A 16,752-nucleotide genomic window follows, 5' to 3' on the forward strand; every position below is an offset into this window, starting at 1 on the left:
TGATGTAGAGGTGGGTGATAGATGAGACAATGCAGAGGAGCAGAAAAGTGTTGGAACCACAGCTACTCAGAACAGGAAAGAGTAGGAAGAAACAGAAGCAGCAGAAGTAGGCCAAAAGAAGATTAGCATCCCCTGTACCTGACCCAGAAGGAGGGTGGGAGAGCAGAAGTGCTTTCAGCAAGAGAAGGCTGTATGGATCACCAGCCTGTTAGGCCATAGCCATTATGGACTGTTACTTTCTGGCTCTCCTCCACCTCCACATCCTCAAGTGCTTCAGTCAAAGCAACAGTACAGTCACAGATGACATGCATGGGTAATACGTTCTCACTTGCTTTTGCAGCTCCTTAAAATAAAGCTCAAGAAGGCATAGCAACCATTACTATATATAAAATGAAAAATTATTTATCAGAATAGAGGACTTCCAGAGATGACAACACTTTGCAGTGAATCTGCTGAATTTCTGTCATTCTCGTTACCTGTACATAAAAAAAAATTTATGCTAAGATTTGTTCATCCCAGAGGATGCCAGCACCATGTCATGCTGAGTGTGTTTTGCATGTGACATTATCTGCAGCTGCAATTTTCCAGGACTTGACTTCTTCTGATTGCATAAGCCCCTCCGTAACTGTAGTACAGTCCTATGATCTGTGTGTTATTCAGCAGCACTCAGATCAATGGAGAAGAATCCAGCATTAAGAAAAGGGAGCAGAAGAGGGTGATTCCTGTTAATTCCTAAATGATGACTGTTTATTGAACTTAGTTTTTAGTCTTTAAAATTTCTAAACATTGTGCATTCCTAGTGTATGTGACTTAGGCCTGGCTGGCTGTTATTATAAGAAGCTCAGCATCTTAATCACCTAGATCCTATCAATTCTGATTAGATGCAGAAAAATGTCCTGTGTTTCTGTAGGGTTTTTTTTGGTGGTGGGAATCAAGGATTTATGAAAATGTGCCTCACCTCAATGAGTGTTAGAAACCAAAAGAAGAACTGATTTAGTGTGGGTGATTGTGATTAGAAACCAAAAGAACTGATTTAGTGTGGGTGATTGTGCTCTTGTCACTGAAAGCACAGAGTGGTCCCTACTCGATAACCACAAATGATTTGTTTGTTCAAACAGTTTTGAATGACTCAGCTTCTGTAAACCTGTCACCTCCTTTGGAAGACATTCCACTGTTTAAAAGCTCTGTGTGAACTTCTCACATCTTGTAGAAAAGGAAAAGAGTGATGCTAGAAAAGATCATGAAATAAAAGCCTGGAAAATGCCCATGTTCTGTTGTTAGGTAAAGAGTAGCCACAATGGGAACTAGTATAGGATTTGTCTGCGACGAAAGATTCAGCCTTCCTTTCTGTCAGTCCTTGGAAATATGAAGAGCACTGAAGATGTGGGAAAGGATTTGCTGCTGCAAGAAGTAACCAGAAAGGAACTGCCATAGTGTATCAGAGTAGACGTGTGTCCAGGCTCCAGCTATAGCTAATGTCAGATGCTTCAGGAGAAGATATAGCAGGCCATTTTGGAGCAACCAACTCACAAAGGAAGTTTTCTTCCAAAACCTATGTCAAAAAGTACATGCTTAGATCCTTTAGTCTTGATGGGTTTTATACCTTCTTAGGCATAACTGTACACATTCCTATTGCTTGTACAGTCTCCTGACTTCAGAAGCTTACTAGAGTTGAATGATATGGCCCAGAGGAATGGATTAAGTAGACTTCCAGGCTTGTATACTTCACAGCTTTTTTGAATATCTTTATTTCAGTGATGTATCACTTGAAGATAGGGTAGAGCATTCCAGAGGTTAGTTAGGTATCATTCAGAAAGATATTTCCATTATCAGATTTTAATTTCTTGTCTCTCTATTCTTTTGAGGTGCTTCTTCTGTTACAAGGAAGAGAACTGTCAGTTCTTTAGCCATTTTGTGTTATGCATTATGATTCTGTGTCCTCTCATTTGCTGCTCTTGAAAAGTTACATAGCCCCTCATCTAATAGTCCCTGTTTCCAGAACACTTGGTACTGATTGTTGGTAGCTGCAGGTTATGATGGAGGACTCAGCTTGGGAGGAAATGGGAGGAGACTCTCTCAGGCTGCAAAGTGTGACTGAGCTGTGATGCTTGTGCAAATGTATTCAAACTCCTGTAGCCGAGAGCAGCCATCATAAAGGAGCAGCTGTTTTCTGCAATGTCTCCCATTGCAAAATCTTTTGGATGTCATTGTTATCTGCCGTTACAGCCACGTGTTCAGCTTCATTCTATCAGGACTAACTCTTCGCACATGCTGTTGTAACAGCTGCATTACTCAAAGCAACAGGTAGAGTACATAAACCACAAGGTTCCAACAATTTTTTTACTTAGTTTTCCTCATTAACAAAAGATCTATAGCCAAAAAATAAACATATGTGTATGTTCTCTGCATAGTTTTCATTTTCTTCTGATTACTTTGATAGGAGAGATATGCAACATCTGCTACAAAGTCACATTTTTGGTCAGATTTGTTAAAAAGGAGAACTATTGTGTGTTTTCAAATAGCTTTTTCTGATTTCTACATGAACTGGTTGAAAATTTCTGAAATTCACCACTTTTTTTAACAGATATTTTAATTTGAATACAATGTGTGAATATTTCCATTGGTTTTTACTGTTTCTAACAAATTACTAATGAGCTCAATGACCTGTAGCATACAGTTATGTCTACATGGGCTGCCACGGTACCAAATCACAGGGAGGTTCATGTTAGTTTTATCTTCTCAAAAGGAGCCAGTCCAGTTTTAGCTTAAACTTTTTCTCCTCCATTTATTTTTATCTAAATGACCCATTTTTTTATACCTGTTCAATAATAAAGTCTTAAATTGGATGCAAATTTGCACTCCTAAGTAAATCTTAATGCATTCATCCCTGTGCTTAGCTAATAATGAGGTTGGACAGGAGTAATGACTACTAGAATTGCAATGTTGAAGGCACTCATTCACATTAGTAATCAGCAATCTTGTGTGGAAGCTTAATGCGAATGGCAGGTCAGCCCTTTATTGTGCAGTGTCAAGGTAACTTGTAATCTAGAAGGAATGAACCCACTAAGGAAGGCCATCAGGTGAGGTTTCCATGGCAGCAGTTGTCCCTTTCCTGATCCCATTTGTAGTGTAGACAATGCAGGTGAAGTCAGTGTGTCACTGCTCAGTGGAGAGAAGGCTAATATTACTCCATCCCAATGTAGTGAGTAGCATGGTACAGCTCATTTTAAGAAAGATCAGGTGGCTGATGAGGTGAGTTTGTGACTGTTGTCTTGTAAGTGGTGCTCAGTACCTCTTGTGCACTAAGCATGAGTTCCTGTGGTGTGACCACACTGGGACAGGCATACAACAGCTACACTGTACACAGCATTATCAGCATGCAGTGAATGGGCTCCTGTCCTGGGCAGCAGGGAGCAGAGTGCTGGAGTCAAACACTCTGAACTAACCAGAGATTGTTGACATGCTGGAGCTCATCAGTGACTCATTGGCTGGACTTAGAAAATATTTTCTCTTTCCAGCATAAGTGCATTCTAGTAAATGCCACTTGTACTTGGTTCGTGAAGTTGGCTACATAGATGCAGTTTAGAAGGTGCCTTGAAAAAGTCCTTCGTATAAAGGTGCTTTATAGTGCTGGGCAATTTCATCACACCAGAAAAAATAAGTGAAAAAGAAGACTGTCTCTTGCAGTCTTTTCCCTTGGAGCTTGTTTTTCACAAAATGATCATAAAATGAAAGCAAATGAAATTGAAAACTGTTAGGCAATAACAGACATTTCCCGCTAAGCCAGCCTGGTAGTAGAGGACATCCCATTACCTTCTACCCAACTGTCTCATCTTTTTCTTTGATCAAATGGAACACGGTATCCCCTGTTACCATGGGTTACACAGAAAACCTTTTTTTTTTTTGTAGATAAGTTTAGTTTGTCAGGTTAATTCTATCACACAAGAATGTTGGGGGAAATAGCTGTAAAGTACAAAGATCATTCTCCATGTGTGAACTGATTCAGAGAAAGGGGTTTTAATCTGCATTTAGATAGTGCAGATTAATTTACTGACACATGTAATTTCCTATGTGAAGTGTCCAAGTCTTAAGGACTTGGCTGTAATAAAAGCTTTTTCAAGGAGGAGGGAAGCTATGACAACCATGTACATTTCCAGGGTGATGGAGAATCACTAAACACAGGGATTCCATACCCTCTGTGCAACAGAGTTTTATGGTTAACCATTGTGTAGACTTCTGTGTCTTTGCCCTTTAGAAGTCTATGACTGTTGATCTAGTGATCAGAAATCTTCCTTAAACAAACAGAAATATCAGCAAGTGAAGCAAATCATGTGGACATGGAAATCCCCCAGCCTGTGCAGCTGTTGTAGCTGTGCTTCACTGTGAGCTTCTCTCTCAAATTTCTTTGTCAGAAAGGAAGAAGAAGAGAGCCCAGCAGAGCCACAGCCTGTCTCCACTGAGCATGTTCCCCAGTTAGCCTCCATGATGTTTGCTCATTTGTTTGTCAGCATTTGCCTTTCTTAACTTCCACCTACTGGATTGTATTGACTTGCTCTGCTCCCTCAGACTTCACCACTCACCATGTTGGATCTCACCACAAAAGCTGTCCCTTTGAAGGGTACAGGTGTTCACTGCAGTCACACAGCGAAACCACATACCTGGAGTATTTCTTCAGGCTGCACTGCAGTTAAGCTGACACCCTGTCTCTGTACCAACAATCCCCTCTGTAGCTGTATGCTAAAAATGTCTGTGTCACCAGCAAATCACCATCAATCCTTTTCCTTTACTGTATATGGATTGTGGAGCTGGGCACCACTTTTGAGGTGGGCATTTGTTTGGGTTTTTTTCAAAAAGTGTTTATCTTACCTAGAGAAAAATGATTTGATCCCAAATGATACCAGGTAACTGAAAGAAAAGGAGGAGCAACCTAAAACACAGGTGCTGAAGAAATTACTCTCTCGAAGAGAAGCCGAACCATATGTTTCTGGCAACCCCCAAAACTGATGCATTTGCCACGTGTAGCAAGGAGCAGCAGAAACACAGAAATGTGTATGGCATGAAAGTAGGCTGCTGCAGAAAGCAAAGTTGTTTTTTGTAGGACAGCCTGTAGAACCCTCAGTGCTCTTAGGATAAAGAACCTGCTTGGAACAGAGGCTGCTGCAGTTTCCAGCTTTGGCATGAAACAGGGGTCTCCTTGTAAATACAAATGCAGCAAGGAAATACCTGCATACATCAGACATCAAAACTGGCCAACCACTCAAATTTAAAGCAAAGCAGCAAGAATGTGGGAAATCAGTCAGAGTTTCATCATTTGTGGTGTCTGTTCTTGATGGATGTCATCCAGATGCTCCAGTTCAGTTGCAACTTGCAGTCCTTTTGAATAACTGCTTTTTGGGTTACAGTAGCTAAGCCTATAGCCCAAGCTGCTTTTGAAAAACAGCACTGTAAGAGTCAGTGCTTGTTATTTTTGTTTTGTTTCAGGGTGTGCTGGATTCACCATGTTACAGGAGTGTGGGTGTACCCACTTCTTGAGCACCTCAGCCCAGGAGTCAAAATAATCTTTTTTGCAGCCGTTACCATAATAATTAACATGTTCTACTTGGTGGGAGAGGTCCTGAACAACTACATCTGGGATACGCAAAAATGTGAGTATTGTTTTAGGACTATTTTTGCAGAAAATAAACCATCAGGACTTGAGTATGTTTCTCTGAAATTTGGGAAGGTTTTATGCTGGCTAAAACAAAAGAGTATGACAGAAGTCCCATTGAAACATCTTGCTTGCTTGCTCTGAAAAGCAGCCAGGTGAACAGAGTGGCTGCTGCAGAGCCTGATTAACTATGAATATGTATTCTTTTTTATAACTTACAATACTAATTTAAGAGCTCTTGGCAATTACCTGAGAAGTTTACAACCCACTTGTTAGCTGATGAACCCATTAAATGCATCTAGAACAAAATATCATTCTGTACAAATGCCATTAATGGTAAGCTTAGACTTAGAATAAAAATATACTCTTTAAGTATTTTCAGGCATAAGGCGTTTTCTGCTTATAAATTTGCTCATGGAAAATGAGCATGTTCGTGTCAGTAAAATAATAGAAATGAAAGAGCACCTTAGTGCAGGGTAAACTTAACTGTGCAGACTCTACATTATCTATCCTGCCTAGGCCACCCATTGGTGAGGAGAGGAAAAGGGAAAATAAGACAAACATAAGATTAAAAGTATGTTCCTTTAGTCTATGAAAGATGTTTTTCAGTTATCGAATTGCCTGAAATAAGCAAACATTCATAATCACCACTGTGGCAAATCACAACTGAAGCAAAATAAATTCACATGGTATTTTATTGCACACACAAATCTCTTTTAACAAGTCTTTCAATACCAGGTAGAATCTAGTGCCAGAAGCTCAAAGCAATTTTACTTGCCATTTGCTCGTATTAGCACCTGGGTGTAAAGTGTCTGTTTAGTTTTGCTCTAGAATCGGCGATCATTGGTCACAGTGTTCAAGACTGGCATTCTCATTTACTGAACTTATTTAATTTAATTCAGGATAGATGTTTCTAAAAAAGGCAGGTGCAAGGAATAATTTCACTTGATCTAAGTACTGTATGAAGAATAATAATGTGGTAAAGAGTCACATGTTCTTAGCAAGTCCATGAATAAGTAGAAGGTGGAAAACCTCCTGCACTATTCCAAAGTATGCATAACAAAATCCCTGGTTCTTGTGGCCTGCCACCCTAGCAGAGCTAACATCAACTGGGTCATTCTTCCAACCTCTTCCAAGATTCACCATGGCCTTACGCTCCCCTCCCATAATTTCCTTCATTTGGATAAGGAATGTTGATCTGAAGTCCTTTGTGGTGCAAACACTTGCAAAGTGGAAAATGTCCTGAGTCACCTGCTGGTTTGCTATGCTTGAAACACTTTGCGCAAACCTAACCTGAAGCATATGGCAGGCACACCACAAACGGCAGAGATGTAAAGAGATGCCAGTCTTTCACCATGCAACATTTGGGAAAATATTGTTTGAAAACTGCATATTTAAAAGGGGCTTTTGAGCAGCAAACCTGCAATTCAAAACAGTCTGCCATGAGAAGATTTCTGGGGTGAGAAGGGGTTGTTTTGGGTTTGGAGTTTTTTTATTTTCCTCTGGAGATGCATTAAATAAAACCTCACTACTGACAAAATGATTTGCAGTTAGTTTTTCCAAGTTAAACCACAAACATGTTAGGGAAGGAAAAATTTGCCCTTTGTACAAGCCAGTGTCTGTCCACAGTTTTGAGGGTATCTGCATTCTTGCCAAACTATTTGATGCATGTGCAGTAAAGTGCTTCAGAAGAAAGGAAAGAGGCACTTTCAAAAAGGCAAATAAAACAGCTTTTAAAACTATTGGAAAAGTTTCTTCCAGCAGAAAGCAGAAGACTCAAGATTGGCTCTGGAGCAGCCTTGTAGATTTACTGTAATCTTTTGGACCCAGCCTCTTGTTTTGGTTGTTAAACCTTCAACTGTGGCTCTCCCGTTACACTGGTTTGCCAGCAACACCCTGGGCCATTGTACTTGGGCTGCTGGCAACACGCAGATCCATTTGTTTCCCTGTTGTTTCTTTCAGCAATACAGCTCTGCATTTTTATTTTCTAACTGCAGATGGGTCTTATTGTTCCCCATACTGGAATTAATTGACTATGTTTTGAACGTGATTTTCAGTGTAGCTATCACCTATGCATATATTGCATTAGCAAGTGATCTTACTTGTGACTGGATTTTCCTCTCAGCATTCTCAAACATTGCTTCTCTTTTGCCTTCAGTCCTCAGAAGTCCTTCTTTTCCAGCATGCAGCAGGCCTGAAAGTCTCCAAAAGAAATATTTGTATTTGAGATGTCTGGCAGAGAGGGCTTAGTCAGAAGAACAATACTTTTGTCAGATACCAATAGTAATTCATTGTCCAGGAACAGGCATATGAAATAGCTGAATGTTTTCATTGCCAGAAAAAACACAATCTGCTGTCCGGCCCAGACTTTGCTCAACATAGGAAGGAGACAAGTCCTGCAGCTTGGATAAGTTCTTTAAGGAGCCTTACACTGGACTCAGCCCTCCTGATATTACTGGAAGACATGGCCATTACAAGTAGAGAGAGGCACCCTCTCAGCAGTAATTGTTTCTCCATTCTTGTACTCTCAAAAAAGGGAGATGTACTTGCAAATACTTTGAAATCCAGTGTTGAAATGGAGGGGGCTTAAAGTTAGTGAATTCTGAAACACAATTATTAAAACTTGCTTTCAGATAAAACTGGCTGCTTAGCTTCAAGCTATGGTAACATCTACTTTAATTTGCTCGTAGGTAAGCAGAGGAGGTGAGGGAACTAACTGTTCCCAGCCCCCTGCAGCTGTCAAAGGCTGAGTGTGCAGCAGGGGGTTAGGCTGATTTGAAAATGGGAAGGAGGGAAGGAGGATTGTGCTCTTCATTGCTGGACAACCACTGCCATCAGGTGTGCAGATGCTCTTTTCATTCACAGCAGGTAAAGTAACACATGCAAGAGCATGTGAGCAAGTATGGGAGAAACAACATTAATAAAGGGAAAAGAAAGATTAATGCATTAGAAGAACCTTTCTAAGTAAATGCTTCATTTTTATTCATTGAGAGATTTTGAAAAGCTTCTCTCCCTATGTTTTCAGGTATTGAAGAAGGAAAAGAAAAGCCGAAGTTGGAATGAACCATAAGAGGCAACATGGAGGATTGTTTATAGCTCCATGGAAGATTTCTCATCCCCAACAGAGGTTGGCATGGAGAGGAGTCTTTTGGAAAGGAGGAGGTTTAATTGTCCCTCTGCTCAGTGCCAGGATATTTTTGGATTTTATGTGGAGGGAAAATGATTTTAGCTAAGAATAATAATCATGTTTCAACCTCCATTTCTTTTTCTCCATGCTTGCATGTGACATACACATATAAGATGTATATTTATCTCCACGACATTCTCAATGTGCATTTCTTGAATCAAGTAAGTCATTAAATCATAAAGTCATTAGATCTTTTTACTTCTGCCAAGAAGAACAATGAGTCCATTCTCCATATTGTTTGAGAAAAGCTTAACCGGATAGGTCTAATACAGGGAAACAAAACAATCCTATATATTTCAAAGTATGGCATAAAAGTTAATTGCATGAATGTATCTAAAGAACAGTTCAGTCTGACTGAAATATTAATGTGACACTATGTAACAGCTGCCTTAAATTTGTGATGTTAATAATTTTATCAGTCCAGTAAAATCTTACTTGTGGTGTTAGAATATCTTCTTAAATACGCCTAAATAAAGATCAGATTATCCTTGCATTTCTGTTTCTTCATGCTGATTCTTGAAATTCTAGATTGATTGATGTCATTTGAATGATACATTTTTAGGTTTTCCAGTGTCAATTGTAGATTATATTATTTCTACATGAGGATTTTTCTTCTTCTTTTTCTAGTACAAGACCTGATCCTGGATTTTCAAGTTGGAAGTTCTCAGTAGATGGGCTGAGCTATTAGTGTTGTACCAGAGAGATCATTTAAGCCTTACTTCAGGAAGGCACATAAGCAAGGAGTGTTAGGTTTGTGTTAGGAGTTCAGTTGCAAAATACTAGTGACATGATTCTATTTGATTATCAGACAATCAAGAAGGAACTCTACTATGCAATAAAATTGTCTAGCACTAAAATAAAGAGAACAGAATAATTTTCAGCAAAAAATTATTTATTTAAAAAGTAGTTTTGAGATCCAAATATCTTGGTATTCATATCACATATATGTTCAGTAGTGTATTTAGATGTTTTTATTTTAGCACATGCAGAGCACCTCAGATATGTATAATATTGTGTCATTTTTTAGTAATGGGATTTCTGAGTTTTAATATGATTTAACCATGTTTCTGCTCTGGAATAATTCTGAAGAAAACTGATCTCATGCAACTCATGACACACCTCCACAGTGTTTTTTAAACGTACTTGTATGTAAACACACTATCATAGGAAACAGTGCACAAGTTCAACAATGTGCTTTTTGTTTTGTTTCCTTCAAAAATAAGATTTCTGTCGTTGTCTGTCTGTCTGTCCCCTCAACCATTTTTAACTTGTTGATCAGAGTTGCATAGATTTCAAAGCTAAGGAAAGAACTGGCCAGATAGAGAAGAAGGAGCTCCTCAGACAGACAGAGGGACAGACAGAGGGAGAGGACAGGACACACAAAACCAGTAGATTTTGGAAGCAAATTTGCTGTAGACATGTGGCCCTGCATTAGGGATATTATGTTCTGCTGTTCCTGAGCCCTGTGTTATGTGTGCACAGTAACACTGCAGCATGGTTGCTCTGTCCACAGATAACTAGGGCTCGGTTGGAGGTGGCAAGGTGTCTGTTATTTGCAACAGGCTTTTAAAACTCACAAAGGAAAGAAGGCATGGATTCAGTCATGTTTAGTGAGCTAGGAACTGCATAAAGTTACTGCTTCGGAACTGTGGTAGCACATGAAAGTAGTGGTGGAGTAGGGGATCTGGCTGTACTTCCCAGCAACTGTGGCTTAGGGCAGGAAGGCCAAAGCATAAAACCTGCTTTTCTTCTAATACCATGTCATTTTATGCAATGTTGGAAATGTAGTAATAATATAGAGAAAACAGAGGTATCAGAGGTCGAACTGCATAGGTGAATCCATAGTTAAGTGTCCAAGTGAAAGAAGACTCCCTTTCAGAGCTGCAGCATAGGGACACTTAAAGTTGTCATCTCTTGTATCTGTGAATTTGTGAATATTCAGCACCTCAAAAAAATAGACTACCAAGCTTAGGTCTCAGTTAAGTCCCTGAGGCTGGCAATGTTAGCCAAAGGCAATATATGTGACACAAAATATTGGGGGTTTCATTTGGTTTAAGGAAATTTATAGTATTCCAAGAAGGTTCAAACTCAATTTGTCTTCTCAGATCTCAGAAAGTTCTCCACCTCCTGTGAGCTTTGAATCATCATATTTAAAGTCAAAAACATTTTAGAGCATTAAATCCAGCCTATGATGTATGAACCATGATATAAATAACTTGGGGGCCTGTGTACCCAGAGAGCACTCTTCTAGACTGTGTTCATTCCCTTTAGGATTACACAATCCATCACTCTTAAGAAAGATGATGGATGAATTATGACTAAAGTAAAAGTCACTTGTAAACTTGCCAAATTTCAACCATCTTGGCTGAAATTGTCCCTGAAAGGTATTTCTCTTGGGGGAACTATTTTTTTGGTGGAAAACGTTTTGTCAGAAAAAGTCATTTATTTCCAAGTGCAAGTCTATGAAAAGAAGAAAAGTCCGGAAAACTTTTCTCTACTTTTGCTGTGGAAGTGAGTCTTTGGAATAAGAATACCACTTATGTTAGTAACATTTCTGAATTTATGGGGAATATCTATTCATCTTTGCCCAAATTTTAGGAAAAAGCCTAAGCCCTTATTTCCCTGTAAAGCACAGGTAATTCTCTGGACTGTTCATCAACTTTGCAAATGATCCATCTTGTGGCTGAACAGGATTTTCCCTTTCCAAAATCCCTACCATATCTGTTGACCTTCTCCATGCTTGACTACCCAAGGCACATACTAGAATGGGGACTCCAACTTTTCTTCCCACATATTTTCAATACCTCTCCAAATCTGATGCAAATAAAGCTGTCTAGACTAAATATGAGGGAAGCAAAGCTTTGATGAAAAGCTGAGCAATGAGAATAGGTTCTAGATGGATAAACTAAGTGAAAAAATTCTAGCTTTTCCTCTCCATGCTTGACTACCCAAGGCACATACTAGAATGGGGACTCCAACTTTTCTTCCCACATATTTTCAATACCTCTCCAAATCTGATGCAAATAAAGCTGTCTAGACTAAATATGAGGGAAGCAAAGCTTTGATGAAAAGCTGAGCAATGAGAATAGGTTCTAGATGGATAAACTAAGTGAAAAAATTCTAGCTTTTCCCTTAAGGACTACAATAAAATTAAATTAGTAATGTTTGTTGTGTTGTAGCTGTAATGATAAACCACATAGAAAACTCTGCGAAGCAATCATTAGTTTTGTTGTCAGAGAAGAGCATAATGTGCAGTAAATAAGGCAGGCTTCCACACCTTGAACCACGAAGAAAAGAACAAAATACAGTTTCATCATTCAGTGAGCACCATCCATCATGTGTTATGAATGAGGCACAGGAAAAGTACTGTGTGATCATCTAATTAAAGGCACTATCATAATTCAGACTCACAAGGGGCAGAATTAAGGTTGAACAGAGGGCCTTAATGTTGACATTACCTCACTCTTCAATGCCCGACTTTACAATTTGAATAATACTCTCTTGACTTAGTAATAGAACACAAAAAAGGGGAAAATTCTTTTAAGGCTGGTTAGAAAATCTAGTCACCAAGTTGTCATGAATTTGAGTATGATTGTATCCCCTATTTGGCTTTAGAAAGCTCATCCTTACTTGGTACATGCATGTAGCTGCCTCAAAACATGTTCCCATGCCACTCTGTTACAAAGACGTTGCCATAATTTACAAACTTTTACCACAATTTCAAAATCAAATTATTTTAGTCTGTGATTTAGCTTGTGTGTGATAAAACGGGAGTTTGTTGTCTCTCTGCAGCAACCATTGCCTTATTTTAAAGGAAAATGACAAATATTTTCCCTAATTTTCAGTTGATGCTTTGCTTCTCTTCCCACAGGAGTAATATTAGCTAAATAACGACCAGTGCACGTCAAAGACACTTGTACAATTCGAGCAGACTGACAAATGGCTAACCATTCTGCAGGCTCCCAGGTGGCAGCTTGTAGTGGCACTGTATAAGGCAGGCACTTCTTAGTTCGTTTTTCCTATCGAGTTTGCTATTCAAAGACTATTTCAAATCCTAACAACAATTCTTCACCTTTTATTTTCTCTAAAGATTGGTCAGTCTGCTCTGATACACACTTTGGTAGCCTTTGAAGACTTGGATACCATTAGAGTGAAGACTGAAGAGATTTATAGTCTAAACTTGAATTGACATATAGTCCTGAAGAGACCATCAGTCTGAGGTTAGTGTCTCCAAGGCAAGTTTGGTGTTCCTACCCTGCGGGTAAAGGAGCAAGCAATAGGAGATGTGTAGGTGAGGTCATCTCAATGCAGCCTTGGAGAAGTTGTGCTACTAATCGTATCTTAATGCTCCTGTGTTTTATGTGAGCAGGGTCAAATGTTGGTGACAGGTATTTTCCATCTACAGCAGCAAAAAAAAGCTCTTAATCAAAGCAGAGTGCACACTAGTGAGTGAGGTCATCTCCACTAGGGTATCCCAGCTGCTCTGCTCCTGTGAAACTAGCCTGGAAAGTAAAAAGATCTAGCTGTTGACATCTGTTTGGAAAAGCATTTGGGTACATGCTGAGCTCAAAGCACACACGCAGGTGCTTTTGATTGCAGGGGCTTTAGTGAATGAGGGGACAAGTGGACTTGCAGGTGAGGCACTTTCTGTAGTGCTTCTAATTATGTAATGAAAGGGGAGTTTGCTTAGAATGAAAATAGGTCTTCTGAGCATAGCGAGTTCCTCTTATTTGCATTATTTAATTAACTAAGAAAAACAACTGTCTAATTTACAGACCACGAACATCAAATATATTTAACATATATTCTCCAAAATGAGCAATTTTATTTTTATGAAAAGTGCACTCTGTCTTGTACAAGTAACAGATGGAAATCAATGGATTTTAATGTAACCCAGAAGAGCAAGTTGTAGTCTTATTCCCTTAAGTGCCCCTTTGTTGTTCAGACCACAGCTGTAAAGGGATTTGAACCTCAACACAATAAATGCCAGTATGGAAATTTGAAAGGTGAGCCACATACTTTGTGGCCCACCGGAGAAGGTATCTGCTGTTCCTCAGAGCTGTGTAAAATGAGACAGAAGTAAAATAGCATGGTTTTTATATAATTCTTATTGTAGCTGGTCATGGTGTTCAAGTTCAGTATTTTATACATAGCTTGTGTATTAAAAAGTAAATATCTACCATTAGGCTGGAGAAGTGTCTCCACAGTGTGCATTCTAAATATAGAGATTGCTATGGTACAGTCAGTACTAGGACATAATATCTCTTTGCTTTTTAATATGCAGATAGTCCCCTCTGTATATGTATTGTGTAGATAAACACACACACATGCACATATATATACACACATACATGTATACACACATGATCCTCTATAGAAACAAACGACAGTCAGATGTTAAGTGGAAGTTACTTGCTTAACATGGAAAGAAATCAGACAGTGTGAAAGGTATCATTCTTGATATGGGCAGTAATTCCAAACTGACAGCCCCTTGTGCTCCTACTGTTCTCCTGGAAATAAGGCTGGTGAACTGCTGGCCATCCTGCCCATAGCAATAGGGACAGTCTGCAGCTCCAGTACTCTGGACGTTTACGTTTCAGGCAGAACACTGCCTGGCTAGCTGTATACATTATGATTGCTTATATACCATGTAAAATAAAATAGATTGTTCTTATTGAATAATGGTTCTCAATTTGGCTCCTAAGTTTACACTTGACAGATGTAATGGGATAAAAGATGGGGAGGTCACCCCTCTTCTGTGACTGGTATTAAACTGCAAAACCATTCTCTCTAGAGGTGACTTAACAGGAGTGCTATTAGTCATTGAGTAGGAAGAGGCAATTAAGTACACAATAGAGAGGCAGCAAAAATTATGATAATGTAGGACCTCAACTACCTGTACATAGTCTGGCCAAGAGTCACCATAGGACAAATTATAAAGAATAGTTATTTCTTGGAACATCATGCTACGGAGTACACCAAGACAGGGAGGGCTCTCAATCGTCAGCAAAGCTCAGGAGCTCACTGGAGACCCATTAATCAATATGGACCACAATATAATTACGTTTATCCTGCCTGGGATCCTGGTTCCTTTGGTACCAGGTTAAGGTACCAAAGCTTTGTACAGTGACCCTAACCATTGGAAAGGAGTCTAAGGAGAAAATCTATAGGCACATGATGGTTTATTGTGGTACTTTTACTGTCAGAACCGCTGGTGGGATAGCCATTGTTAAGAGACACACATATATACATATATATAGGTATAATTATATTCCAACTATTTCTAGTGTCACAGAAGTTTTGAAAGGAGCCACAATACCGACTAGGTGGTAAGCTTAGAAAGAGGTCCACAGGGTTGACCTATCATACAATTAAATAAAGAACACTGTAAAGTCAAGTATGTGGCTGTCACTGCTGTCAGGGTTACAGACATGGTTTTGCTGCATGATGTTGCAGCATCCCATTTGTACTGGCCCACAGCTTAGCCCTATGTATTATGCCATGCTTTTTCTACAGCGGAAAGTCCACAGAGCCCAAGCAATCCCAGGAGTTAGCCAGGCCTTGGCTGCAAACATGTATTTTGCTCTGCTTGTGAACTCAGTTCCCACACAGAGTGACATATATACTGTCATGTGCCATAGGTATGGTTGATGTGTATGTCTGGAAATTTCAGGCTAACTCAAAGCAAAAAACTAAAATCCAAAGGAAAATTAGGTAAAGCTTTGTTTAATAGAGCATTAATTACACAGGCACTGGAGGATTTCTAGTTCCTTTCAGCACTCAAAATTGAGATTCTGCTGGATATACTTAATTTTTTTAAAACCTCTCCGTTTTGCAGTTTACACATTTGCATAGCGTAGGACTACTGTCAGGAACATGTATCTCCAGATCTGGGGCAGGAGCTGTTTTCATCATTTCAGTGGGATGGAAAAGAAAACAGTTCAAAGGAGGAGGATGGGGGAAGGGAAGCATTTCCATATATTTTTTTTAAGAAACCATAAAGGCACACAGGCAAATGTGTCAATCATGAGACATAGTTCTCTCTTCAATATTGTCAGGAACACAAAAGTTCACAGAGCACATGTGTGAGAGGGTGCTGTGCTGCCTTGACTACATGATCTGCATGATACATGTCAGAAGATGGGAATGTTGCTATGGCAATTCTTCCCTCTCCTGCATACTAAGTTGTCGAAGAAGCCAGTTCACAATCAGGCTCACTTATGAACTTGTCTGCCTGAAGATGCTAAATATTATTTATAGTTTCTCTTGCAAGGAGACAACATTGTTTCCTGCTCTGAACTCTCAAGGACCTGTGGCCCAGCCCTCCAATATTCCTAAGGTTTCTGTGACTTGGAAGCTGCTGAAGACAGAGATTTAACTGAATTTTGTGCTGAAGTATCTTGGGGTCTTCCCTCAGCTGATACAGTGTCCTTCAGTTTTCAGCCTGCTAAGGTGGCAACAGACAGATGGGTCTTTCTGCATCTCTGAAAGTTTTCTTGCTGTTTTTATAAAGTTCTGGATCGAGTAGTTTATAAATCTTTACTTTCAATCCTCAGAGGAGATTGTCATAGATATCCTGTTCTCATTTACATTTCCCCCTGGCAGAACAGCAAGAGAGGAACTGGAAGCTTGTTGGTTCCCTTTACCAAATTTTTGGCTGGGTGACCCTTAAAGCCCATCGTGTCCGTGTTACTATCAAGCCTTTCCCACTGTGCTGTGTGGGCACTGTGATGGTAAAGTGATGCCTTTACCACCAGCTCTCCTAATTGCACCTGTTTTTTCCCTTGGAAATAATACTCTGCTTTTCTTCCTTCCCTAAAAATCTGTACAGTACTGCTTTGTGGAACCAAAGAAACTCTGTTGCAGAGGTAGCAAACTTCAGTAGATGCAGGGATTCCTGTATTAGTGTTTCCCATTG

At 39.5% G+C, this 16,752-nt stretch overlaps 1 protein-coding gene across 1 annotated transcript in view; it reads left to right on the plus strand.

The window, feature by feature from the left end:
- The window catches only part of LOC103810019 (androgen-induced gene 1 protein-like), a 46,432-nt gene extending 37,184 nt beyond the window's left edge, over positions 1-9,248 (plus strand). Inside the window, exons 3-4 of the mRNA XM_009082900.1 lie at positions 5,482-5,645; positions 8,673-9,248. Of these exons, the coding sequence (XP_009081148.1) occupies positions 5,482-5,645; positions 8,673-8,710 (202 nt within the window). The 3' untranslated portion in view covers positions 8,711-9,248. The remainder of the gene's footprint in view (positions 1-5,481; positions 5,646-8,672) is intronic.
- The last annotated feature ends 7,504 nt before the right edge of the window (positions 9,249-16,752 follow it).

Source organism: Acanthisitta chloris, unplaced genomic scaffold (assembly GCF_000695815.1).
Source record: "Acanthisitta chloris isolate BGI_N310 unplaced genomic scaffold, ASM69581v1 scaffold7659, whole genome shotgun sequence".
Taxonomy (NCBI): Eukaryota; Metazoa; Chordata; class Aves; order Passeriformes; family Acanthisittidae; genus Acanthisitta; species Acanthisitta chloris.